This window comes from Amblyomma mixtum, chromosome 3 (assembly GCF_055824585.1).
Source record: "Amblyomma mixtum isolate Tamu chromosome 3, ASM5582458v1, whole genome shotgun sequence".
In the NCBI taxonomy this organism is placed as follows: Eukaryota; Metazoa; Arthropoda; class Arachnida; order Ixodida; family Ixodidae; genus Amblyomma; species Amblyomma mixtum.
In genome coordinates, this window is record NC_143014.1 from 245,530,205 (window position 1) to 245,557,866 (window position 27,662).

General features: G+C 52.7%; 1 protein-coding gene across 4 annotated transcripts in view; it reads right to left on the reverse strand.

Annotated features, from left to right (window-relative positions):
• pan (transcription factor pangolin) overlaps nucleotides 1-26,329 on the reverse strand; it is a 227,348-nt gene extending 201,019 nt beyond the window's left edge. For 2 of the 4 annotated variants that reach the window (XM_089583199.1, XM_089583198.1), the window contains exon 1: nucleotides 25,725-26,326. In XM_089583199.1, the coding sequence (XP_089439325.1) occupies nucleotides 25,725-26,094 (370 nt within the window). In that variant the 5' untranslated portion in view covers nucleotides 26,095-26,326. Of the gene's footprint in view, nucleotides 1-25,724 lie in introns of all 4 variants that reach the window. The other 2 variants (XM_089583200.1, XM_089583202.1) reach the window with 2 other exon arrangements.
• Nucleotides 26,330-27,662: the final 1,333 nt, after the last annotated feature.

Genomic DNA, 27,662 nt, shown 5'->3' on the forward strand with positions numbered 1-27,662 from the left:
CGCGCAGGCAGCGGAGGGCCGCCCGCAGGATACCCCCGGCGCACGCCTCCGCTGGCGGCGTTTCATCCATCACACAGACGGCCACAGGTGCGGCCGATGCTAATCCAATACGGCCGGGGTCGGCCAGCCAACGCTGGCACAGCGGAAAACCCTCTCGAACGGGGCTCCGATGGGCGCGGAGCTGCGGCCAGCAGCAGCACCCCGGCAACCCAACGACGGCACACTCGCCTCGTAAAAAAGGAGGACCCCAGCGGGTCGACCACGCGAGCGGCTTTTGAGAAAAACGTCCACTCGGCCGCTGGAGGCCACACATTTCCGGAGGTGAGCACTGCCCTGGGAGAAAAGTTGACGCCGTCGTAGAGAAGTCGGGACGTCACCACGAGGGCAAATGTGGCACGTGACGGGAAGGAAGGAAGCGTGGGGGGGGGGGGGGGGGGGGGGAGGCATACGAGCCGAGACGCGCCAGGCGCGCTCGTTTCGGTGCAACCTCGCGGGTTCCGCCGCCAGGAGCGAGGCACGATCCTCCGTTACTCAACGAGCGGGCCGAAATAAAAAAGGCCGTCAGGGGGGGGCAGCTCCCTTCCCAGCGAAGCAAAAACACGCCAGCGAGCCGCGAAGGCGCGCATCCGAGAAAGAAGGTTACGCGTTAGCCCCCACCTCACCCTCCGACCAAAATCCCATTACCTTTATAAAAACAAATGCCCCGGCTGCGCCAAAGATCGAAACAGAAAGGAGGGGCAGCGGCGGGGAAAGAGAGGGGCCCCAGTCACGCAGGCCACCTCTGAACTCGGCCGCGATAAAGAGCAGCGCCGGGGCCATCTTGAGTCCCGCGGCGTGCTGCACCGTCACCTCCCCCCTGCCCCCCGCGGCCGTTGCCTCCCGAGCAACACACTGCCACAACTGTCTTCTCCTCCGGCCCAACCGGCGGGAGAGAGCCGGGCGCCCAGCCAGCACCACGCTTCACAGATCCTTGAGCGGCCTCCTCGCACGTACACGGCGCGTTTGCCTTTTGTTCCCCCGCTGCTGCTGCTGCTGTTCGCAGTCGCCACCATGCGCTGGAGGGAAATACCGCGCCCGAATCTCCTCGCTGCGCGCGCACCAGGGCGAGACACACACACTGCGCCCAGCAACGATTCGCCAAGATCTGCGCGCATAGCGCACGCATGAGCGACTGCATGCGCGCCTAGTCGATTCCAGAACAATATGGACACGTACCGCAGTGCCACGCTAGGCTTGAAGACTAATGCGAACTGGTGGTCAAGGGACAGCCGACACTTTTCGTAGGATACGTAGAGACGCACTAGGTAGTAGTAATGCGGAGTATCAGTGACAGCGTATACCGATCGCGAGGAACACAGGAGCTGGACAATACGAACAGTGTGGCGTGCATGTGGTAAGTCGGGTGCTTCACGATATCCTTCAAAGCAAAAAATAGACGTTTCCCTTCGGCACCCACTCACCTGTGGAACCCAAGCGTGGAGGGTAACGAAAAATAAAAGAGGTTTAAAATGAGATTATAACGACAGGCCGGCGAGAGGTGGAAAGGAAATGTACAGTGGCGTGGTATGCGAACAAACGGGATTTAATGTCAGTCCGGCTGAAATTTGAAGGAAAATAAACTCCGGCTAGACATGTAATGCGCAGAGCAGGTAACCATTAGTCTACCAGCCCGACAGTGGACACCAACGAAGCAAATCGCAGCCAAATGCGGCTTAACTCAGCTGATAACGACGATGAATTCCTAAACTTCAAGCTCTATACACTTCGGGCATGATTAAAATGACGCCCCACCCACCACAGCACTTGCCTACTTAGTCCGCGAAAGAGTAATCGGAAAGAAGGTACGAGGACAGGGCTCCGCTTCCTTACTCCTCCCGCAGCACCGTGGCAGACACTATGTACAGTCTCTGCCAAAAATATACGTCCAATGGGTTTGCTTCCAAGTCGTGTAGCGGGGCTCTTCAGCCCATCAGACAGTCCTAAGTTCATCCCGCTTTCGTGAGGTTAGAGTCCCTGAGAATGCAAGCTGAACCGCGCTGCAGGGCTCAAGAAGCAGACCCCTAGGGCCGTATACTTTTGACAAAGAATGTTCTTCGCGTTAACCAGCGGCCGAAATTAAAGCGGGCTTGTCTCCAATACGAAAACAGTAATACACCAACGAAGCGACAAAATTCTGACTGCAAGCATTTCGATGCCCCCTGAGATTGCCACGACAGTGGAACATGAAGTAATGAAAGTTTTCCTCCGTAAAATTTAATGAAAAGGAAAGACAGATATCGTAATCATGTTGAATTTGTAGGGGGGGGGGGGGGGGGAGAGAAAATTAGCACCTGTTAAGGAATCGCATCCATTGGGTAAAAATACACAGCACTGCCCTGCCAGAAAGCGCGAGTTATAATCAGCCGACTTTTCCCGAAGGTTCTGGGTCGATCTCCTCCGAACGCCGATGGATGATAGCTCGGCAAGAGAAATGCGGGTGCCCACGATCAGCTGCTCGCAGCCCACATCCTGCGGGAGCAAGGTTCATTGCCACGCTCAGCCCTCGACACAGTCTTGGGCATCGACGGTGGTGCGAGGCTCCCGCTATCGGGGCAAGGCCTCGCCATCCACGCTCAGGACGCCCGCCCCGCGTAAGACGCACCGTGATGAGCCCTCTCCGCAAAAGGGACTGCGCGCTCAGAAGCCACCGCGATAACGAAAAATATCCGGAGAAAACTGTTCAAAGGAGTATTTTTCTTTAGGAATGTCGATAACAGCATCGTTGAACTAAAGGCGCCTCTTTCTTATCACCAATAAATTCTTAAATGTGTCTAGTCTGTAAGACAATTTATCGGTCACGACGCAGGCACGTGGCCAGAAACGCTCTGGAGCCTGCCGACACACCACTACCAGTTTCTGTTCTCAGTCGACCCACATCTCAGACCCAGAATTCCGCGTCGTCTGGAAACACTAGCACCGACTTCGCCTGAACGCTGCATTTACAAATGGCTTACGATACCGTTTACGTGAAATGAACTGTTCGCTTTGTGACAACTGCGGCTCGATCGAAACCGCGAAACACATCCTGCTTGAGTGCCCTGCATATGCTGACGAGCGTGCGTATGAACATTGCACGGTGAAGCTCTGCCCAGAGCCTCTAACAATTTACAGTGTTTTAGGTCCCATAGCCTGCCCTAGGCAACAGAACCATGCAATAAGCTTTTTACTTGCGCATTTAAAGGACATTGGACATCTTGACAACCTCTAATTTCACCTTGCATGTTATCCTCAACCATTCTTCACGCAACGAACTTTGTCAGCTGATATGTCGGACTACGCACTTCATCATTTCATATTGACACAGTGCATTCCGCATGTTCGCCTAGCGCTGCCACAAAAGAGAGGAAGTGAAAGTGACAGTAATCTGCAGCTGTGGTCAAGAGGTTCGTCGAAGCCCACTGCTGTTTCTTGTGATCTCCCTCATTCACGCGTGACAACACGCGTTTGTAAATGTAGCATCTCATTACTCGCCGATGCACTTAAGTACGCATTTAATGGCCGCACTTTATCTTCTCCCCTTTTTGTTTTATTTTAACTTTTCCGCACCACCCTCCTTCCGCTTTATCTCCCAAATTCCCTTCCCCACGCAGAGTAGCATGCCAGCGATTTTTAGACGCCGGCGAAATTCTCTGCTTTTTCATTAAAGGCTTCTCTCCCGAAAGTTTTTTCGAGAGGGGCCCAGGGGAAATTATTGTACCCCGGAACGGAAGGGGGGGGAAGGGGGGTGCATGGTTAGCCAGAAACTTTTAGGAGGACTGGTGAGGGGAGGTGTTGAGCCCGATTTCGGTGGAGTGGGGCCACCAGGGGGGGTCCGCCGGTTACCCACCGATTTTCCTAATGCGTACAAGATTTCCCCGGCTTGGTGCTCGGCTCTGCTGGGGTGAGATGTTAGGGGGAAATGGTCTTGGACCCTAGAAAGAATCTCAGCAAACGGGTGTTTTGAATTTCGCCTCCACTAAAATGCGGCCGCCGCAGACATAGCATCGAATGCGCGACCTCGCTTCAGCTGGAAAACATTACTCGCACTTTCCACGGCGGGAACATTGCGCCGCTCCCAAAGCGTACGCCTACAGAGGAAAGCGGTGTTCCTGGCGCTGCAGCTAGTCTGTAGAGTTCTGGTAGCTAGCTAGGGAAACCGCATGTCATTTTACCCGGGGTGAGAAAAAAAAAAAAACTAACGAGAATGCTAGCTGCTGTATACACTGCCAATGTTCCAACACTGCGCCGCGTTCGCTAGCACACAAGTGCACCTAGGAGGTACAACGGGCTGACACATCCGCAAAGACCAGTGGTAGTGTCCATAGGAAATACATGGGAACTTTCAGAAGCTGTACCGTGTCTAAACATGGCTCGATTTTCATGAGGTTTGTGGCAGCGTTTTCGTCTTGAGTGAATAGAGGAAATGTTGCGGACAGATTTTATTGTTTAAGATTCATTTTTTTACCAATTAGACGCAAAGTTCCAGAAAAATGGTGCTTTTAGATATGTCGAACTTTCATGTCATCTCGGGAAAAAACTAAGCCAAATATCAAAATTTCTTCCGCAACATTTCCTCCCTTTTTCTTTCTTGATTGGTAAGCCGCAATTTTTATCCATATCGAACCTAGTGTTTGTATTTTACAGGCTCTGAAAGTTGTGTATGTATTTTCTGCGGGGATTTGAATTTCGCGCTAAACTTTTACTAGTGCGACGTGGCTCCACCTGGCGACAAATTATTTTGTCACTACTACACTCTACCACCAACTTCTTGCTTGTCTGTGTTCGTGCGCACACTTTTTTTTTAGAACCTGGACGAACTTGATTTCTTTCTTTCCTTTTTTTCTTGTTTGGGCTGTATTTCGAAAGGATTCTGCTTTTCTTTTTTTCTCGAGCTTGTGGTGCGAAAAGGAAGCGGAATGCAAGGCCACACCCAAAAGCACCTCACCCCCCCCCCACCCCTCCCGCAGCTCCACAGTAAGGCATTGTTCGCACCAAAGCACACGTGAGTCGAGTTATCGGGTCAAAAACCGGTTACTGGGTTCATGTAAACGCGCCGAGTCCAGTCAAGGGATCGGGGGCTGACTCAACTGTGCTTGTAAACGCTGCCGGGCCGAAAAAACGGAGGGGAGAGGATAAATGCAAACTTGTTTTTCACTTGCGCTGTCGCACCTCCGAAGCAGCGGTGGTGTGCCTCAATCTTGGCAGTGTTGTAGGCGTTAAAAGTAAAAAAGTAAAACTTTTTGACGAAAAAAAAGTAACTAAATACGTTACTCGTTACACAAAAAAAAACGCGTTACCGTTACCGAAAAAAAAGTATCGCACGTTACTTTGCCGTTACTCCATGGCAATAAATTTTATTGAGTGCGTCTTCGCTGTAAGAACTCAAGATAACAATTTTATAAAGCTCACACTTCATTTAATTCCAACTTCACAAAGAAAACATAGCTGAACTCAACAAATTTACAGTAATTTTGGTGTGCTTCTGCTTACGAAAGTACGCGGAAATTGTGTAGCAATAAAGAAATGCTTACATGTCATAGTTCCGGATAAAATATATTAGCGCACATAAACAATTTTTTTTTTACTTGAACCTATAATTATCGCAAAAATACGAGTGTTTACGTCAAGGTGTTCAAGGTCAGCTTCGCTCGCTTAGGAACTCAATAACCTGAAACGTAGCCGCAGTTGCAGATAAAACAGCAGGTTGACTGCAATCCCCTTTTCTGTGCTGTACCATTGTACTCTTTCGACGGCTCTCTTGGGGCCACCTTGAAGTAAACTGGCGACATTCCTGAGTTTGCTCAGAAGAGGGAATGCGAGTGTGTCGCATGGGAACGAGACCTTTTGGCTGGAAATAAGCTTGCGCAGAAATTGACTTACAGATTTCTACAAACGGTCCATTGGTGGCTCGGCATGCGTCCACTCTTTAGAGAGTTGTGTATGTGAGTGGTTTGGGGGTGAAGACAAGTGTGTGACTGCGTGTTCGTGTTTTTTTTTAGTTGAGTGCGTCGTCAAGGGCAGGTGTGTTTTGCCATGCATGCGAGCCGCAACAATGGTCGTCGAGAGCACCGGTACATTTTGTTTATTTGCAACATCATTTTCGGCGTTTTTTTTTCTGAAAAAGGGGCGGAGGGGGACAATTGAAATAAAAAAGTAACTAGTAACGTGACACCTCACTTTACCGAAAAATGTTAACGTAAGTACGTTACCCGTTACAGTTCCGAAATGGTAACTAGTACGTTACTAAGTTACCGAAAAAAGTAACGCGTTACCGAAAACACTGAATCTTGGATGCTACCACTGTTCGCTCGCAATGCTCGACGCTTGGTGTCACTGCTTATGAACCGGTCTCGACTAGCTAAAATCGAGTTCATGTAAATACGCGTCGGTCGAGTTGGGTTGACTTCCCTCAGCCCGAATCAACCTGGCGTTATTGGTTCATGTAAACAGAGCTAAGCAAGCACTCGCTTATGCAATGCCAAAGTTTGCGTTCAGTCACCATGCATAGCTACAGGACGCTCTCGGTGTTTTTGCAAACCACACTTCTCGTCATTTTAAGTTTCATCCAACTTTGATTTGCTTGGTGCCTTGTTGGTGCTGAGAAGCGGAAGATGGGTGTTCGGCGCTGGGAAGGCTCCTACGAGACTAGGCAAAGTAAGCTACAGGCTGTCACTACAACCTAGGACATGCTTCTGTAGCTATGTAAGGAAGGCTACGCGGGAATGGGAAAAAACCAGTCATAAGGCCTTGTGCTAGGAGCTCCTTTCTTTCCTTTTATTTAGAGACTATACAATGGAACCTTTTTCGGGTAATGTCCTGCGGATGCACCAAGCCTCTCTTCCGCCATTTTAACTGACCACACCTGTCTGCTCAGGGGAAACCAGTAACCCCACCCTACCATTGTAAAAGAATTTTCGCAGAAAAGACTCAAGGAAGCTTAGGCAACCCAAACCGGAAACGCTAAATTGGTGGGTTACTGGGAAATGGTCCATTGTATGACCCCCACATCCTTCTGTGCTCAATGGCTTGAGATGGGTTAACTTTTTTGTGCTTCGGTCCCCAGAACCTTGGCTGCATACCTACAGAAAGTTGGTCAAATGTTTAGGGGAATCCCCCAAGGTGGAGTAGATCTGTAATAAGGGAGTAATTACTCATTGGCATCCACCCGAGCGCAGCCATACGGCTACAAAGGAAAGCTATACAGCTTTCTCAGAAACTTCGTAGTTAAAGAAAAATTCGTCCTGGTCCGGGGTTCGAACCCAGGACCACCGCTACACCGGAGCAGTCGCTCTACCAATTGAGCTAACCAGGACGGCTAACTTATGGTAGGACGAGAGCGAATTGATCAATAACTCGAAGTGGGAACTTTGTTGGTCAAATGTTTAGGGGAATCCCCCAAGGTGGAGTAGATCTGTAATAAGGGAGTAATTACTCATTGGCATCCACCCGAGCGCAGCCATACGGCTACAAAGGAAAGCTATACAGCTTTCTCAGAAACTCCGTAGTTAAAGAAAAATTCGTCCTGGTCCGGGGTTCGAACCCAGGACCACCGCTACACCGGAGCAGTCGCTCTACCAATTGAGCTAACCAGGACGGCTAACTTATGGTAGGACGAGAGCGAATTGATCAATAACTCGAAGTGGGAACTTTGTTGGTCAAATGTTTAGGGGAATCCCCCAAGGTGGAGTAGATCTGTAATAAGGGAGTAATTACTCATTGGCATCCACCCGAGCGCAGCCATACGGCTACAAAGGAAAGCTATACAGCTTTCTCAGAAACTTCGTAGTTAAAGAAAAATTCGTCCTGGTCCGGGGTTCGAACCCAGGACCACCGCTACACCGGAGCAGTCGCTCTACCAATTGAGCTAACCAGGACGGCTAACTTATGGTAGGACGAGAGCGAATTGATCAATAACTCGAAGTGGGAACTTTGTTGGTCAAATGTTTAGGGGAATCCCCCAAGGTGGAGTAGATCTGTAATAAGGGAGTACTTACTCATTGGCATCCACCCGAGCGCAGCCATACGGCTACAAAGGAAAGCTATACAGCTTTCTCAGAAACTTCGTAGTTAAAGAAAAATTCGTCCTGGTCCGGGGTTCGAACCCAGGACCACCGCTACACCGGAGCAGTCGCTCTACCAATTGAGCTAACCAGGACGGCTAACTTATGGTAGGACGAGAGCGAATTGATCAATAACTCGAAGTGGGAACTTTGTTGGTCAAATGTTTAGGGGAATCCCCCAAGGTGGAGTAGATCTGTAATAAGGGAGTACTTACTCATTGGCATCCACCCGAGCGCAGCCATACGGCTACAAAGGAAAGCTATACAGCTTTCTCAGAAACTCCGTAGTTAAAGAAAAATTCGTCCTGGTCCGGGGTTCGAACCCAGGACCACCGCTACACCGGAGCAGTCGCTCTACCAATTGAGCTAACCAGGACGGCTAACTTATGGTAGGACGAGAGCGAATTGATCAATAACTCGAAGTGGGAACTTTGTTGGTCAAATGTTTAGGGGAATCCCCCAAGGTGGAGTAGATCTGTAATAAGGGAGTAATTACTCATTGGCATCCACCCGAGCGCAGCCATACGGCTACAAAGGAAAGCTATACAGCTTTCTCAGAAACTTCGTAGTTAAAGAAAAATTCGTCCTGGTCCGGGGTTCGAACCCAGGACCACCGCTACACCGGAGCAGTCGCTCTACCAATTGAGCTAACCAGGACGGCTAACTTATGGTAGGACGAGAGCGAATTGATCAATAACTCGAAGTGGGAACTTTGTTGGTCAAATGTTTAGGGGAATCCCCCAAGGTGGAGTAGATCTGTAATAAGGGAGTACTTACTCATTGGCATCCACCCGAGCGCAGCCATACGGCTACAAAGGAAAGCTATACAGCTTTCTCAGAAACTTCGTAGTTAAAGAAAAATTCGTCCTGGTCCGGGGTTCGAACCCAGGACCACCGCTACACCGGAGCAGTCGCTCTACCAATTGAGCTAACCAGGACGGCTAACTTATGGTAGGACGAGAGCGAATTGATCAATAACTCGAAGTGGGAACTTTGTTGGTCAAATGTTTAGGGGAATCCCCCAAGGTGGAGTAGATCTGTAATAAGGGAGTACTTACTCCCTTATTACAGATCTACTCCACCTTGGGGGATTCCCCTAAACATTTGACCAACAAAGTTCCCACTTCGAGTTATTGATCAATTCGCTCTCGTCCTACCATAAGTTAGCCGTCCTGGTTAGCTCAATTGGTAGAGCGACTGCTCCGGTGTAGCGGTGGTCCTGGGCTCGAACCCCGGACCAGGACGAATTTTTCTTTAACTACGAAGTTTCTGAGAAAGCTGTATAGCTTTCCTTTGTAGCCGTATGGCTGCGCTCGGGTGGATGCCAATGAGTAATTACTCCCTTATTACAGATCTACTCCACCTTGGGGGATTCCCCTAAACATTTGACCAACAAAGTTCCCACTTCGAGTTATTGATCAATTCGCTCTCGTCCTACCATAAGTTAGCCGTCCTGGTTAGCTCAATTGGTAGAGCGACTGCTCCGGTGTAGCGGTGGTCCTGGGTTCGAACCCCGGACCAGGACGAATTTTTCTTTAACTACGATGTTTCTGAGAAAGCTGTATAGCTTTCCTTTGTAGCCGTATGGCTGCGCTCGGGTGGATGCCAATGAGTAATTACTCCCTTATTACAGATCTACTCCACCTTGGGGGATTCCCCTAAACATTTGACCAACAAAGTTCCCACTTCGAGTTATTGATCAATTCGCTCTCGTCCTACCATAAGTTAGCCGTCCTGGTTAGCTCAATTGGTAGAGCGACTGCTCCGGTGTAGCGGTGGTCCTGGGTTCGAACCCCGGACCAGGACGAATTTTTCTTTAACTACGGAGTTTCTGAGAAAGCTGTATAGCTTTCCTTTGTAGCCGTATGGCTGCGCTCGGGTGGATGCCAATGAGTAATTACTCCCTTACTACAGAAAGTTCTGGGTCTACTTTTTGTACGCGGAAGAACGAATACTTTCGTGTCGCGGTCAAGGGTCGCGGTGTAGTTTACACACCTGGAGGGGCAATAGAATTTCCCTTCTTTTTGGGGTACTCAGGTGCTGCCATCTATCGACAGAAAAAGTTCAAATCTGAGTTGCCTTGTAGCTGGTGAGCCCTCTTCGTGACATTTCTGCTTTCAGTGTTCTTGCATGGCGATGAATTTTGTGTGCGTACTGTTGCCGCGACTTCAAAAATAACTCTGTATAACCATTTACAGTGACACAACCATTAACAAACGTCAACAGAAACTCCGCACACGCACAAAAAAAAAAAATGCCATGACGCGGATGAAGAAAAAAAACAGGAGGGCATGTGCGTTGTGCCCCTGTCTTTTCTGCTCCGTTTCGTCGATCATGAACTAGCAACGAGACCGGACATCCGCCACAGGAAACTTTCTTTAACAGTATTACGATCGCAACCGGATCGCCCAACGACGCAGTTTTTCCTGCGAAAGCCATTACTCAGAGCCCATCCTGAGCTGTCGCGTAGCTGAAACGCGTTGTAGTGGAGGTTGAAGCGAAACAGACTGGAGCTAAGCCAAGACAAGAGAAAAAGAAGAAAGGGGGGAGGAAGAAAGAAAATGGAAGGACGCCGTCATCGATAGAGATATGGAAAGAGAAAAATTACTTATTGCTCCCACAAAATGTTTTCACTAAACCGTAGCCTAGTTTAGCCAGCAAATTTTTCGTCGAGGTTTCGCCTCCATGTGGGGGCGCTAAAAGCTGTAGGTTGAGAGTACGCAGTGAGTCACGCGTCGAATCACAGTGGAACACGCGAATCTAGACGGAGCACCTCTCAGTGAAAATGGCCCCCAGGGATTGTGCTTGCTTGCTCTCTGTATTCCGCTAATTAACGTACGATTATTCCTCGGGATCGACACATCGCACTGCATTTCTTCAACTGCGGTCGGCTAAAAGCTGAGTCATCACCGACGAGTCTGCAACGCCATTAGAGCCAACTCTCAACCAATGAAACACCGACGACGCGGCATGAAGCATCCAACTAGAAAGCACACTGTCGCGCTGAATCACCAAACTATCTTCCCAACGCACTCGTAAGTAAGAGTTTTTACATGTTTTGTTTTTTTTCCTCAGTGGCGAGGACAAATAATGTGACAGCACTCCAGGAGGCGCGACCAACCACACCACGACAGTGGCCGTAAGGCGCGGGTGATGACAATCCCCAGCGCGCGCCAGACAATGAAGAAAGGGACGCGGCCGACGCTGAACACGCACGCACCCCTTTCACAGCGAGAGCTGTATCTGCGACATTCCTCAACCGAGCGTCACCTCGGAACGTCGACACGGCACGCGACCACTCTCTGCACGCAGCCGAAGAAGAAAAACGAGCCTGTCAAGATTCGAACCTGGATTATTCTAATCCGTGGTGAGACGCGTTATCCGTTGCGCCAGACACAGACGTACAGAGGCGATGGAGTGAAATGCGAACAGATCGGAGCCTACGCGCTCCGCCGTTTGCATTTTTCTCATCCCGCTTTCACGTCGGCGATAGCAAAAAGACGCTAGAGTCGTCCATGATGCATTCTCGGACGACCCTAACGTCTTTTTCTTATCACCCAGGTAATAGTGCGATAAAGAGAACTTCGAACAGCGATGCGCGTAGGCGCCGCGTTGTTCGCGTTTCATTCCATCGCGATAGTACACCGCTATGCCCGTTTGCGCCACGCTGCGTAATGCGGCAAACTCGAGGGTGACGCTTCACGCTTCACGAGGGTGACGCTTAACGCTTCATTCACAGCACAGCTCGAGCGGCCTCGCTCTCGAACTACAGAGCTGTCGCTGCTTCCTTCCTGCCCGTTCACTGCAGGGTGTTCTTGAATATAAGTGAACATCCAATTCTTCCCCACAACACCATCTGAAACGCGGTCCGTCAGCTCAAGGAGGCAGGGGTCTAGCTCCTCCTCGTGGCGATTCCTCAGCCACCACTCAACTTGCTTTCCTGCTTTGCACCGACAGCTGTCAACAGCTCACTCAGCCGTATTTCGGCACACACCAAGAAAAAAAAAAATCGGCTGCCCGACCACTTTAAAACGAACTCTGAGGAGAAATAGCTAGCTGTTGGCCTACATCGATATGGTACCCCGTTCAAAAACCAAACAGGCTACCTTCACTCAGACCGGAGCTATAAAGGCTATAAAATGAAACAGAGATGAAACAGATATCGCCGCCACAGGCCATTTTCGCACGCAAACTGCGGGGCGTCAAAACAGGTTTTTTTAAAGTAGATCCTTGAGGCCAGGCTGCATTGCCATTCACTTTCAAACGGTGATCAGATACTTCTTTCAGGTCTTGACGTCACGAGCTGAATTTAGAGGCAGGAAAATTTTTCAACCCAATGTTCTCAGCTATTAACCCGTTAACATTTAACGCGTTAGCAAGTAGCAAATCGACCTACGACTAGTCACATTCCACACTGCACATCTGTCTCCCATTACGGCCCATCATCTCCTTCCCCAACTGCTCACGTAGAGAAGTCGGGCCTCGACCTCTCTAGCTTTTCTTGTTCTCGCTCTCACTGCACACACATGAGGCTTCACACGCGGCGATAATAGTGGCAACACGTGGCGCCCAGTCTAGCAAAATCACTGAGACCCCATTTTACCACTGCAAAACCAAATTTGAGGACGCGGATCGTCACAACTGCGACACGAACATGGAGCAGGCACATTCCGAAAGCTTTGCTTTTTTCCGACAGCCAGACAAAGCGCCCGAGCTTGATGCCAGTAGCAGGCCGAAGAGATGTCTGGTACCACTCTATAGATCGCTGACGACCTACCCCTTACAGCACATGCGCACTGCCTTTCAAATCACGGTGATTTGCAAAAAAAAAAAATGCCAATCACTTCCGGGTTTTCCAGGAATACAAGCAGCGTTGCTATTTTCAGAGAAAGCTAAGGACCCTCGAAAGGTATCATGCAAATCAAGGCAGTATTCAAAGGTTTCCGAGGAGCTGTACGAACCCTGATCTGATTTACTCGCATCGTAATGCGCGGCGCCTAGCTTGCCTCCAGAAGAAAGCAAGCCCCGGTATCCGGGCTCCTCCTCCTGGCAGGATGGGTGGCGGCCTTCGGAAATGGCTGTCCGAGAGCGGGTGTGATAATAAAACGAACGAGGCAGGTAAGACCGGGGCAGCGTTGCACCTCGCTCGCAAGAGCCCGGCGGCGCCGGCTGGCAGCAGAGGCAGCGCGTACGGACACGAGCCAAGCCAAACAAACAACCCGAGGGCCGCCGCCGCCGCCGCAGAGACGCGCGGCGCCCAGGCAGCCGGGGGGGGGAGGGGGGGGGGGGGGGGGGGGCGGCAAAACTTGGGTGTTTGTTGCCGTTTCCGCCAGGAAGGCTGCGATGAACTCTCGCCGGCCCGCTCTTCATACCAAGCAGGGGCCGGCATGCATCCGGATTAGCTCGCTGACCTGCTCGGGCACACATTCGAACCCCCCCCCCCCCCCCCCCTTATCCCTTAGTATGACGCCTGCATCCCACGTACAGCCGCGCGCCGAGGCCAAGGGCGCGCGGTAGGGCGCACAACAGCGGGCGCTACTCATTGGCTCGCAAGCTACAAGTATGGAACAAGCAAGCAGACACTGCCGTCGTCGATACGCTGCCCGCCGTGCTTATCGGGTCGCTTTTCTCTGGCGCGCTTTCATTCACGCGTCTGCCTCGCCCCACGACAAGGATGCGCCTCACACCACACCGCCCCTCATATATGGCTATAGTATACTGCGCTTGCTGATTTAATCATGACTTTAACGTAATTAAACAACAAACGGACTGCGGCTGATATTTTCGTCAGAAAACAAGATCTGTCGGATCTTTCGCACTGCGCCTGCAAAACGGGACAAAAAGCATAGCAGAGACAGTGCCGCGAAAGCTTGCGCGCTTATCACGAATTGCGCTGCCGCGTTCGCACCGTGCGCGGGAGGAGAGAGTGTGCATCGACGCTCTGCGTTATCGGCGTTCTCTTATCAGACACTCGCGACTGCCAATGCCTGACAGTTCCGGAGCCTAGCATGCCCGCGGCGCGGAAGTTGAGGTGGCTGATGCCCTCCCGACCCAACAGGCTCGTATCTCCGAGCTACAGATGACTCTCAAACACTCCCGTGGCACAACCTCGTGGGGAGCTCGAAGCGATTAAACGCTCCCACCTGCCTCACCCAGCAGCGGCGGCCTTCGCTGCTGCTTATCCCCAAGGGATACGCCTGCCCAAACTGCTTGTAACGACATGATTGCGTCGGCTCAACATCCAGCCGAACACCTGAGAAGGCTATGCACAACCCATAAATTCGTAACCATCCGTAGCTTTTAGCAGGGCTCTTCTGAAGCCACGAGTAATTGATGCTAGAAAAACCAGAAACGTCACTCCGAACTGCGGCACTAATTCGACACTGTAACTACATACAAGTTAACCAACAGTGCGGCTTCATCGGCATTTTGTCGAAACGCGTCGCTGAACTATTGTTACCAGTAAACTGACACGGCAGCTTTCACCGGCAAAGTTCTTAAACCTTTTCCCGCACGGAGAGGCTGAGCTGGCGTAACAGCACCACTGATCAGTTAGCTGAAAACGAGAAGGCAGAAGTCAAGCTGCGCTGCGGGACCGGGAACTTAAATGAAATCCCGACCACTTTTTCAAAGTTCGCCCACAAATGAAGTATCACAAGCCACGGGCAAAAAAAAAAAAGAATTCGTGTGCACTCAATCTGTGTTGGAAGCAACTATGCACGCTGTACAGCAGCAATGCGGATCCAGAAAGGGCTCAATATGAGACAGCAGCTGAATGGTGTAGATGATGCAACACTTGGGAGTCCACTTGGAGGGGGCAGAAAATATCGGACTAACTCACACCCAGTAATCTCGAAAACGATGCTGAAAACGTGCTGCACACAGTGACTCCGGCTCCCATAAAATGCAAAGCTAAGAAAACCTTTCCTGCGGCTCAAACCAGATAAGAAACGCTAACAAAAGCGCGCTGAAAACATTTGGCTACATCCGCGAGAGCAGGTGCACGGCAGTTCGGGGCACAGGAGAACAGCCACACCAGAACTCGACCTTCGCTCCCCGACGCGCGAAAGAGGTGTTCCGCGTTGCGGCAGAAACAAGCGGCCCCGACTAAATGCGCGACACCTGCCCCACTCGCAACTAGCCGGCGTTTCCGTATCAGCTGCAAGAACGGGCAAACAAGGAGACAGTCTCCGCCGTTGTCGCACTCGGCCCGATACGCGCGCACTTCAAGAGGTCACTGAAATGGGCGCTCGGCAGCGTGCGGCCGATACGGTGCAATCGGAAGAGAGGCCCCTATCAGCGCACCCTTCAAACTCTTCGCCGCCATTCACGACTTTCTTCGCGGGTGCTCGGACGCCGGGCTCGAACGTGGTGGCCACCACCCAGCTTCGCAGAAACCACAGCCCGTTTATCGAGAGCCGCTTAATGCGCGACAGCGTAGCCTAGAAAGAAACCAAGTTGTCCCCCAAACATCCTCAGGAGTCGGATAGACTCGTACCTGCGAATAGGAAGGAGGCTTTTGCGGGCACATCGGGACACCCCGCTGGAGTCGCATTCGAGCAGCACGCCTTTCGAAACGCCCGGGAGACTCTCTCCATATCCCGAGCTCACGAAAAACGTTCCGCCTCGGCCATATTTTTCTCGGCTGACCGGGGTGCGAGCGTGGCGGCGCGCCGAGCCGGCGTCGCCGCAGCTGCGGCTAATCAGCGTGGTCATTGTGGGCCCCGGACGGCTTAATGAGAGCGCATTCCGAATGCGGCGGAAAAGGCCGCCGACCCGCGCCACACAGCGCCGCTCCCTTCACGAGCGCGGCCTGAACGCCGCGCGCTGTCCCACTGCGCGCCGACTCGGATTTCATCCCCGTTGTCGAGCGCTACTCGGACGAACGAAGAATTAGCCCCCGTACTTTCGATTCACGCCAAGGAGCGGTCGCAGGAGGCAGGCCCGCTTTGCGCCACACCACTGCACCTTACGGGAAGTAGTATACGTCCACTCGTGCTGTTGCAACTGCTAACCCGCAACAACACTAGCAGCAGGTCGTACATACGTGCGCCCTTGTCGGGTGCAGTGCATACTCACACCCTGGGCACGCGCCAAGGCACCGCACAAGCGCCAACGTGCTGCGAGCGACCAGCCGTTCGCACGCGATGCCCTCAACAGCTCGAAACAATCAGCCGCCGATCCGCGCTCGATAATGGTAAAACTGTTCTGAGCAGAAAGGCCGCGATAGCGGCGACAGGCGTCGTCTCTGGGAACTGATACGCAACTCGGACAACGACGCGAGCATCCTCCAGGCCACAGAGACGCCGCGGATGCCTCCGAAAGTGCGTCCACGAGGCACACCAGAGCGGCCGATTAGCGCGCGTCTTCTCCATACGGCCGCCGGGTCACGACGCCGCTCCCAAGTGACAGGCTCGTTTTGAGGCGAAACATGCCCCAGGTTGCGGCTGCCACGAACGGCGACGCGCCTGACAGGGGCAACGAACCTGGCCACGCATCGGCCCCATCGCGTCAGCTGACAGGGCGGGAATCTCATTAGATGAACGGGGCTCCCGCGGGCAGGCTCCGCCCAGCCTTGTTCGCCTGGCCGCACAATCGCCGGCACACTCTCGAGTCGTCCCCGTGGGGCGCCACTGCTCCCAGAGAACGCACAGGCATGATCTAGTAGGCATGGAGGAGCGTCCACGCAGGGCACATCGCTAGCACGAAGCACCACGGCTCTCTACCGACGATCACCAAGACCATGCAAGACAAACATTCGTCGCGAGGGCACACGACGCCGCGGCTTCAGTTAAGCTCGGCGACTGATTAGTGCTGTCCAAGGACCCCGAGCACTGCGCAGGAACGCAAGCTCCGGAATCGACCCGGCGCGACGACAGCCTGGGGAATCTCCCCACGCCGCTGGCCGTCAAAATTTACGAGTTGACGGCACGAAGGACAACTAAAACAGCAGTCAGGAAGGCGGGGTCCAGGCGACAGCCTGTACAGTGTGTTGGCACACACACTGCCGTAAAATTGGCCACTTGGGGGACACTAGCCATTAGCATCCACAATTAGGGGCTCGAGCGAATTCTCATCGTCAGTCACGGGATGACCGGCTTAATCACTACCTTGTCCGATCTCGAAAGACGACCCTCAACGAGCCTCCACCGCTGCTCGGCCGCGTACACGCGAGGGAGGAGGAAACGCGGGGTGGGGGGACGCCCGGTGAACTTTGTACAGCGGCCGGGCCTGCCCCGGAGCGCATCCCGCGCAAGTAACGGCAGGGTTGGGCGGCGCGATGATTCGGATGAGTGATAACCGCCGCGGCGCCCCATCATTTAGAATGCTGGGCAGCCATGTCGCCAACACGTCGCCCTCCCTCCCCGCCGGCAGACCAGGAGCGGCGACAAAAGAGGCGAGCAGCCACGACGCACGCCGGTAGCGAACGGGCACTACTACTACCTCTTCGACAGTTGTCCGAAGCCTCGGCAGTTCCGTTCACCCGAGAAACTGTCACCCTTCTTATCTGGTAGTTACGACCCCCCTGCGGGGCTTTGCGAGGCCGCTGGATGGAAAGGGACACTCTTTCAACTCGGAGGGGGGCAAGCAGAGGAAAACGGTCGGCGCTCAATTTTCCTTCGGGAAAATACAAGTAAAGCATCCAGCTTCGAAGGATAAAAGAAAATGCGGAACAGGGAGACACCGTTTTGAAAAGGCACCTCGGCTTTTTCATTTTTTAACATTCCGAGTTCATAGCCACCGTTCCTTGCAGTGCCCTCTGTCGGTTAAAACCAACCTTTTTCAAAATACCGAATAAAAATTTTAGTACAGCTGGTACAGAAAGCCGACACTCGGCTGCGTGGTCAGAGAGAGGTGGTGGATTCCGCGATGACGACACAAGACATTGCAAAACTGCCGCACGAGGACTAAACTCCGCTCACAAACTGACCGAATGCGAGCGAGCCATCAAATTTTGTAGAGGGACAAAGTGGGAGACGGGTATCAACGTGTTGGGCATGTTCGTGCCGTCACAAATTCGGTACTGCGAACGCAAACCGCCAAAACTGAGGCTGAGAAAACAGCGCACACTAAAAATGATCTGCACAAGAATGAAGCGCCGGACGACAGCCAGGCTGGGCGAAAACGATCCAAAGCAGAAAGATGCGCCTGCAGCAAACGTTCCCTTACAATGTGCGAACCTCAAAGAACCCCCAGAGTTTCCCTCCATGGTGCCCGATCCCGGACGCGCATACTCGCACGGAAAAAGCACGGACGCCCACACTCGGAGAGGAAGACGCCAGCAAATGGTGAGCGAAGCCCGTAAGCCACGCAGAAGTAGCAGTGGGAGCCGTAAGCAACGTAGCCATGTGATGTAATTAAGCTGAGGTACAGTATTCTAAGACCGTCTTGTTCGGCGAGTGGGTAGCTGTTCATTCAAAATATTTTAAAGGCGCCAAAACACACACACAGTTACGAGAAGCCAACGGGACAGCGCCTTCTCTCTCTCTGTGGGTGTGTTTGACGCCTTTAAATATTTAAATAATATATAGTATTCTAGTTCACAGCAGCTTAAGGTGTACACAAAGCGTCTTCAAAGTCGTCTCATTTCTATTACAGCCAAATCAAGAACGCAGAGTAGTCCACACACCTCGTCTGAAGCGCTAGAACGCCGCGCTCTGTAGTGCGTTTGTGAGAATGGCTGCTGCGCGGCGGGCCCGATGCCGCTTTTAAAGACATGAGGAGTTAAACACAATCCAAGGAACTGTGCATGCACGATAAGGTGAGGATTCAAGCCCTACGCCACTCGTAAATGGCCCGAGTGTACTCATCCGGTGCGCCGTTCGAGCGCTCTGTAGACAGGTGTGTGGACGACTGTACCATGGGCGCTGACACGAGGTCTACTCTGATCAGTCTATGATGGGGGACGACCTTCAGTCAACAGCACGGTTTCGGACCTTGAGCTACAGGGTACGTCGCGTAATGCCAAGTCTTGACAAGTAAAGTCGATTTTAAGGTTGGAGGCTCCTCTATGCAGCACGGGTATCCAAAACCGCTAACTGGGATTCCCCGGTAGCAGATAGAACTTGTGTCAGTGCACGCATGCCACGGAGTCTTGTACAAAGAAAACGACCTCCCACACGGCGACGTCGTTTGCGGAAAGAGTTAAGGTTCTTGAGACCATCTATTCACGAAGCCCCTGACAAGTGTACCAAGAACATACGCGACTAGTGGTGCCTCGCCTCTGTCCCATTAAAACTGTGCTTAAAACTGTGTGTAACACCCAGGCACGCACCTCCCAGCCCCTGTGCAATAAACTACCCGCTCCACTGACGGCTACCGATGCAGGCATCCAGTGTAGGGACATTTTATGAGAGACTGCTCGACGTGTTGCGAAGCTGGGCGCTTCGCGTGAACATTAGGCAAATTTGCGCTGCTTTTGCTCACAGCGCCTAACACCTTGAGACGTTATGCATCGTTTGGCATGCTAAGCGCGACGTTTTCGGCTGACACCACCTGCGAAGCAGCACTAGCCAGCCGCAATAAAAAGACGATTGTGTGGGCTCCATTTTGTTTTTGGGTTTTTAATTTCATTTACTTTACACTGCTGTCACGCGTTCCAAGTGAGGTCGGTCAGGCGGAGGCAAGGAACGCGGACGCTTGCGTTGACACAAGTGTATTTATAGACATTTTACACACGCGACCAGCCAACCTGGCACAAAAACTAACACACTCGAAGAGAGAAACGCGGCCACTATAAGCACGTGAAAGTGCGGACAAGAGGGCGTACGAGGGAGGCTACGGACGCGTGCTAGAACGCATCACAAAGAAAGACAGTCTGCGCGCTCCGAAAGGATTAAAAAGCTGCAGCGCTTTCAGAGAGCCTCTCTTTGACCGTCTCACGAGGGTATTGTGCATTCATAAGCGGATAAAATTTTTCTCTCGTATGGTGTCTTTCATACAAATATTTGCGTCGCTCCTTGTCCTTCGCTGTATGCGAAATTAGCGCCAGTTTTAGCAACGCTGTAGACGTTAGTGTCGTACTAATTGCAAGTTGGCAATTACACAAGCAAACACCCCTCGCACAAGCTTATAAAACTGCATGCAAGGTGCAGTAAGGCTTCGGGATTGTCGCTGCAGCAGCCGGCGTCATCGCTTCGACGGACGCGGCGGTTGCTGAGACGCACGCATACTCTTTCAAATCTTTACTGTGGCACGTATTTCTTTCCAACTCCCTTTTGTCTGCTCACAGCAGCGATAGGGGCCCAAATAGAGCGAGGCGCTGGCCGGACGCGTTCGCTGAAAGTTCAGGGTGAACCGCACGAATGCACTGTTGCATTAAAATCCTGGCTACGTGAATAGTCGGGCCGCTTGATGCGAGGAGAACGGAAGTATCAAGTGACAACAGAGGTCTTCAGCATAGGTTGACAACCGTGCATGCGCAGTCTTGAAGAGAGGACGCGCATCCTGCCTCTGCGCAGGAACATGGAAAAAAATGAACAGAACAACGCGACTCGTATTATAAAACGCAGTTCTTTCCAGCACCATTTACTTTCGCAGCGAGACAAGTCACATGATCCCCCTCGAGGCGCAAGATGGACGCTAGCGCCATTTTCTCTACTGGTGGTGCTCCCGCACAGCACTCGACTAGTCGGGTGCCTGCTGCGACGACCTTGAGCCGCAAGGAGGACCACGTGACTCGCTTGCTGAGGGAGCAAAGGGTACTGTAAAGAATTTCTGCGTTTTCAAAGAGACCTGGCGCTATTCCGTTCATTTTTTTTCCTTTTAGCGAGCTCCTCAGCTGCACACTGCGACCGTGTCTCGTCGTGGTAAGAGCGGCACGTTCTCAATGCGACAAAGTATTCTTCGTCTACTCAGGGTGGGGTCAAAGCCCCATATCCCAAGAATTGCACCCTAAAGAAGCACCAGGGCAGGGGAAAGCTTGCACCTATTGTGGCATCGGTGGATGCCCCGTGGCACTGGGGTTCGAACCCCACACCCCCGTATACGAAGCGGATGCTCAACCGAGTAGGCCACCACAGCGGTTAACAGCAGCAAGCTATTTGTGCTTCTGTTCTGGTGGTTTAACAGTGCATCAGTGACAGACATGAGCGAAAGGGCACGGTGCAAGCTCCGATTTCACCGGAAGGATTGGGAGCTGCGAAAGGAATGTTTATTAACGACGGGAATGGTAAAAAAAAAAAAAAGCGACCTCACATTGTTGTCTATGGCAGCTTCAGTGTCGTCTATGACAGCGGCAACACATGCGCTAAATGATCGCTGAAATGATCACTGCGCTAATTGGTCGCTGAATCTATCAACGGCGGATAAAATTGATGGTATCATTCTGTCTGTTACTGCTCGTTCCCTCAGTGTCAGACGGACTGTACACATGACTGCAAACCCATAAACGCGAAAATTAAACGGCCTGAGACGCACTGCGAAGCAGGAAAGTCGCACACGTGATCCACCTCGCCACGTAACGCGGGCGCTGCCGAGAGATGGCGCCCGTTGTAAAGGGCGTGACCGCGACATCATCATCCTCGCCCAATACGTCCACGTTAGTACACCTCCGCTGAGCTAAACTCCTCCAACGTAGTCCTACGCTCGACCAGTCAAGTTAGTCTGCAGAAATCGCTTGCAGAAACTGGCAAAATGAAAATGACTGTGCGCGCCCGAGTGAAGCTGCTCGCGAGGACAGGGGCACCACTGACTCCATGAAGCATTACGAGCGGGATGACCATTTCCTCGATGACAAGACGCCAAACGCCGCTGGAGGCCTCAGACGCAAAGGCGTCAGCGACGCTTGCTGCCAAGTCAACTATTAGCAGCAGTTGACGCAACGCAAGCCGGTCATTTTTGCACGCGCTATTACAGTGAGGTGATTAGGGTACTGAGCTGCCCGATGAACGACGCTATTAATTACACGTCGTTATTAGCCGTGCTAGCCCGACGGGACAGCTCATGCACAAAAATACAAGGGCGGTTAATAACACTAATCCCCTTTCAAAGAGGCGCAAGCGTTTCGCTTTCCCATTTTCCTTTCGGTCAGGCGAACTACGCAACAGCGGCTACGACCGAAGGCATGAGCTGGTGACGTTTCATGCTCCATGACGCAAAAAAAAAAAAATGGAAAACGCCAAGTCTAACGAACACGTCATAATTTCAACCCTTGCTCAGACAGACTAACCCAACTCTATTAATCCACTGGGCGCCTTGTACAACAGCGCGACGGCTAGCACTGACGTCATCGCTGCCACGATGTCGCAACACCAAGAGCACGAGGAAATGCGCGTTCGTTTAATCCGTTCGCATGAAACAATTTAGTGGCATTTGAATTTTCATGGATATTTTTTCTTCGTACTTAAAATCTGGCCCCGGGCATACTCTATCCTTTACGTCAGATTCTTAGGAGCTCACATCACTGTTTAGGAAGCTGCAAGGCGACCTCTTTTATACGATTTCTTTTCAGGCTGTTGACACAGTTCACGACTATTTTGAAGTGTTAAGCTGCAAGTTACCACCAGCGCCACGCTAATTTGCGCACTCTTGGGTGTGCTTTCGCGGGAAACGGCATCCCGAGAACGCCGAGTCACGGGCAGCGGAGTCCTCTGCTCGAAATCAGTAGCCTAACAAGTAGCCCAACCGAAAGTCAGTTGTCAACCAATGTAGCAACCAATGTATCAACGCCGAGCTTATCTAGAAATGTGCACCTCAGCCACGTACAGCTACATCGAAGTTTGGCGGCTCGCGTAGGTCGCGAAAAAAAAAAAAAAGAAAGACAGTGTCGCTTCTTGAAACTCAAAATGAGACTGCGCTCTGCATGGATTTTGAACATTTCTTCGCTACGTCAGCGGTGAAGAATCGCAACGACAGTCGCATACTGCACACGAGATCCTTGGCGCAGGAGGAGAGCAGTGCACGTAGGCAACAGCCCTTCGCTGCAGTTCCGCGTATGTCGAATCGCGAACCAGACTTTCGCATTCTTACCGTGCTGCAGTCATAGGGCAACAGCCGAATATACAGTTTATGGGGCTTAACGCTCCAAAGCGACTCAGGCGATGAGGGACGCCGTAGTGGAGGGCTCCGGAAATTTCGACCACCTGGTGTTCTTTAATGCGCGCACTGGCATTGCACAGTACATGGGCCTCTAGCATTTCACCCCCATCGAAATGAGACAGCCGCGGCCGGATTCGAACCAGCGCTATCGGGTCAGCAGCCGAGCACCACAACAACTGAGCCACCGCGGCGGCTCTTCAAATTGGTAGCCATGGCATATATGTCTGTGATTCGGATTTCCGCTCACTGTGCAATCTGCCATTTTTTTATCATTCTAATTCTGATCATTATGAGGTGCCCTTGCTTGACAACTGCGATATTCGCACACTGTGTCGGACCGCTTAACAGCACGGAGGTGCTAACAAAGCGATCCGTGCACATATTTCTGTCTCTGGTGGCTCCTCAGCCGGCCAGTAGATCTTGAATGATGATGACACAAACCCCTCCAAAGGCGCCAACTTTTCGCTCCATATCTTGTTATTATTTGAACCGCCACGATGGCTCAGTAGTTACGGCGCTCAGCTGCTGACCCTAAAGACGCGGGTTCGATCCCGGCCGCGGCGGCCGAATTTCGATGGAGGCGAAATTCTAGAGGCCCGTGTACTGTGCAATGTCAGTGCACGTTAAAGAACCACAGGTGGTAGAAATTCACGGAGCCCTTCACTACGGTGACCCTCATAGCATGAGTTAAACCCCAATGAACCAATCTTTTGTTATTCGCCATGTCACCGCGCAGCCTCCGGGCGCTGAAAAGTGCTCCGAGACATGGTCCGCAGTTTCGCTGTTTACACCACACGAATTCAAGAAACTGTGTTTGCGAGGCGTGGTTGACAGCATACGAAGCCAAACGGGAGATGTACGCATCTCCAGGGTATTCAGCTGCCTTACAAAAAGCCGGGGGTGCAAGGAAAAGTTCCGACCGAAAGTACTGCCGATATTATGTTGGCAGGTAACCTGTTACGGCCAACTGCGTGAGCGCCTCAGAAGGGAGAACGCGAACGAATTTTCGGAGCAACACATGAAACAATTGATCGCGACGTGCATTGGTCGCAATTACGCTTTGCGTGCGATGCAGTACATAAAGCAGTGAAACCAAAGGACGCCAACAACCGAGTCGGAGCTTGTCGCTTCTTGACCTACCAGCACAGTTCGCAAAACTACCCGGCCTGTTTCTTCAACCGTTTTAGACGCCGCTCTTGGCTTGCGTCCCAACCAGCAACCAATTCGCTTCGCGCCCGGCTTTCCACTTGCTTTTTACGAGATACGCACCCACGGCGCGGAAGATCCTGAAACACTGGCACCGGCCACTAGACAAAGGCCTCGATTTCGTTCCGCGACCGTGCCAAACGACGCCAAGCAAGGGATCCGCGGCGTGGTCCCCGCTCTTCGCAAAACAAGTAAAGGCAGACCAAAGATAGCCTCGGAAGCAACCGCCTCTTCTCAGCAGAACCGAGGGACGAGAAGGCAGAACACGTCACTAGCACCAGCCGCAGCAAGCGGGAGACAGAAACCGCATTCCGACAGAGGGCCTTCCCCCCTCGCTCCCGCGTTCTCCGCTGCCCCTCTGGGCGCCCGCTGAAGACAGGGCCGCACCCCCCACTTCGGGTTCCCCCGGCGAACGCTTCGTCAGGGCCCTCGGTAGTTCGCGTATCACGCACCCGGCTTATCTTATCTGGATAGCCCGCCCTGCCTTTTGTCAGCGGTTCAACCAAGACCAAGCGCCGCGCTTACAGCCGCTCTTATCGAGTTTTACAATCGGAAGGAAAAGAGAGCGAGGGATACTCCCTAAGCGGCAATGGCACAGGAAACAGTAGCGCAAAGGCTAAAACCCAAGCAAGCAAAATAATGAATGGCACCCATTCACACATTTTGCAACAGTTCATAGATGGCTATGGCTGAAACTGTCCATAAAAAAGGCGATATAACATGGTCCATCCTCAACCGGAATAGGGGGGCAATACAACCACCTAGCGCACAAAAGCCTTCCTTAAGGCAGCGAATTCACAACACTGCCGGGCTTCTCCGACATGACTGAAGCTCTCTAATGGGCACGTCGCGCTGACAGACCTGAGACTTCCTGTAAACGAGTTAAAAAAAATTCTACATGCAAGGACGCCCCATGACTCGCATGATGCGATCACAAAATTCGTAGCAACTACAGAGCACGTGTGGGGAGTGCAAATACCGAAAACACTGCGGAGTACGAGAGAATAGCGCGCTTCACAAGCAAGAAGGCAGGTAGCAATAACAGTCGGCCTCAAAGTTAATACACCTGGTTGCAGAGCATATAATTTAGCCCGCACTACGAATCAGTAGGCGCCGCTAAGTAGTAGCAAAATTTCTAGCGTGGCAACTTAGTACAACGAACACACACAGGTTTAGCATGGCGTAGGTTGCATCGAGACATCAGGTGCCGTCGCATTCTCACGTAATGCGCCTGGGAAGCGCATGAAATGAGAGGGCGATGACAGCGACTTGACAGGGAGCGCCAGCCCGAATACAGAAGCGAGGTCGGCTACAGGCCGGACCATTAAATAAGCCCGTTCGATCGGCCTAGGCGATTAGCGGCAAGTTAATGAAGCCGCTGGGGCATCCATCACCACTCACCGAATAGCGATCCGAAGGCGTCCGGTCGCGTGGGCTTCGGCGACGCGTAGCCGGCGGTCGCTTGCCCAGGTAGGCCCACTATCTTCTCCTGCAAAAACCGGCACAAACCCGAGGTCGGCGTCAAACCCCTCGCGGTCGACGCGTCTTGCTGCAGCCGAGATACTCCAAAGTCAGCGTGGCACGGCGCGACGAGGCAAGCCGAGGTCCTGGCAGCGGCGACGGCGGCACTTACCTCCTCGCCTTCAGTTACCAGGCTGGACTTCAGGTCCGTCAAGTTCTCCGATGAGCGCTTCTCTTCTTCGCCTTCATCTTTGAACACTTTGATCTCGTCCGAGGAGGCCAAGTCGTCTCCGCCGCTGCCATGCGGCATCGTGCCCGCACACACGCCACCGCACCGCACGCGCACACAGACACGGCCGCGCTACACGCGAAGCTGGCCCGCCTTCAACGGCAGCGCTCGTCGCCACCGCCACAGCAACGCGACATCGCCGGTCCGCTCCGCTCGCGCTACTTGCGGCCGGGACAAATCAGAGAGCACGTGCGCTGCGGGCCCCGCTGGCAGCAGCCAATGGCGGCGAGAGGGCACCGCCGGGGAGCCTCGGAATCGGGTCCCGCGCGATCGGCGCGCCGCGGCTGCCGAAATTCCGGCGCCTGCTTCGCACGCTCGCCTCGGCAAAATAAACAACAACACGTGTTGGTGCTGCGCCGGAGAGGGCGCCTTTGTCCGCTCCGGGGCGAGGAGGCGCGCCAAAAGGGTAAACATTCCGGAGCAGCGTGACCGCGCGACGGCCGCTCTCCCTCGCCCCGCGCGGGCCCGTGAAAACGCTAACGAGATGGTGCGGCCAGAGGTGCGGCGCCTGTCTCCGCCTCGCTGCGCGACCACTCGACGCCCGCTCGCGCGCCTCCACCGACACGCTTTCCCGGCTCGGTCACTTTCTCCGCGCTCGCTTTTGGCGGGCTCACGAAGACGGCGCGAATGATCGAACAGCCGTTCACTCGCATGTGCCTGCTACACGTGATCACCCATAGAAGGCACTCTGCGTCAGGCACGGATGGTCACGTTCGCTGCCTACTACCTTTGTTATGGTTACACGCAACGAATTTACCACATTTTCGATGCGCGCGCAACTAGCACGGTAGTCATAATTCACGCAGGGTAAACATTCCTGACACACGGCAGCTGACTTGCTGCCTGCAAGCGAGGAACCTTGCTAGCGCTGTGAAAATGGCTGCAACTTTTGAGCCCAGTGAGGGTTTCAAAACCTCCCGCCTCCAGAACAGCGTCCATGTGGACGTTCGCTTTACGGAAAACATCACGAATCATCTCAGTCGTTTGCAGTGTCCGCAAGTACACCACGCGTGACAGCGAGCCGCTGCAGTGCTGCCCTCTCTCGAAGACAAGCGGCGATGGCGCCGCGGGGCCGGGCGGAATCGGGTCTTATCGAAAATTCAACCTCACGCGAATGCCTTTCAAAGTTTGATGCTAGTTCCTAACGCTGTACATGCTTAAGGCGGCGTTTAACCTTTTATTACGACGCTTCGCGAACACCTTACAATTACCCCTGCTGCTCACAAAGCTTCGAACGAAGGCGGTGACGCGCTACGTTTAAAAGCTGTCAACGCTTGCATTCGATGGTGATTGATATAATGCATGTCTCCCGTGAGACCGCATGTCGGCAGGTGGCGCGATCCCTGAAATTCGGCTGAATTTCCGGCCGAGGTCCAAGATAGAAACTTGGACGACGCTTCACCTACTCTTAGAGGTCCCTCCAGAGCAAGTACTCCTCTTTCATAGATCGCGAGAAGTCCTCATACCACCACTGTGGCGCACTGGAGCAGGACTTCGGCAGTGCTCCACTTCTCCGTCAGGTGGCTGTCTCAAGCACAGCCACTGGTGGGATATGATAGCCAACAACTCTGGACAAAAGCATTTTTGAG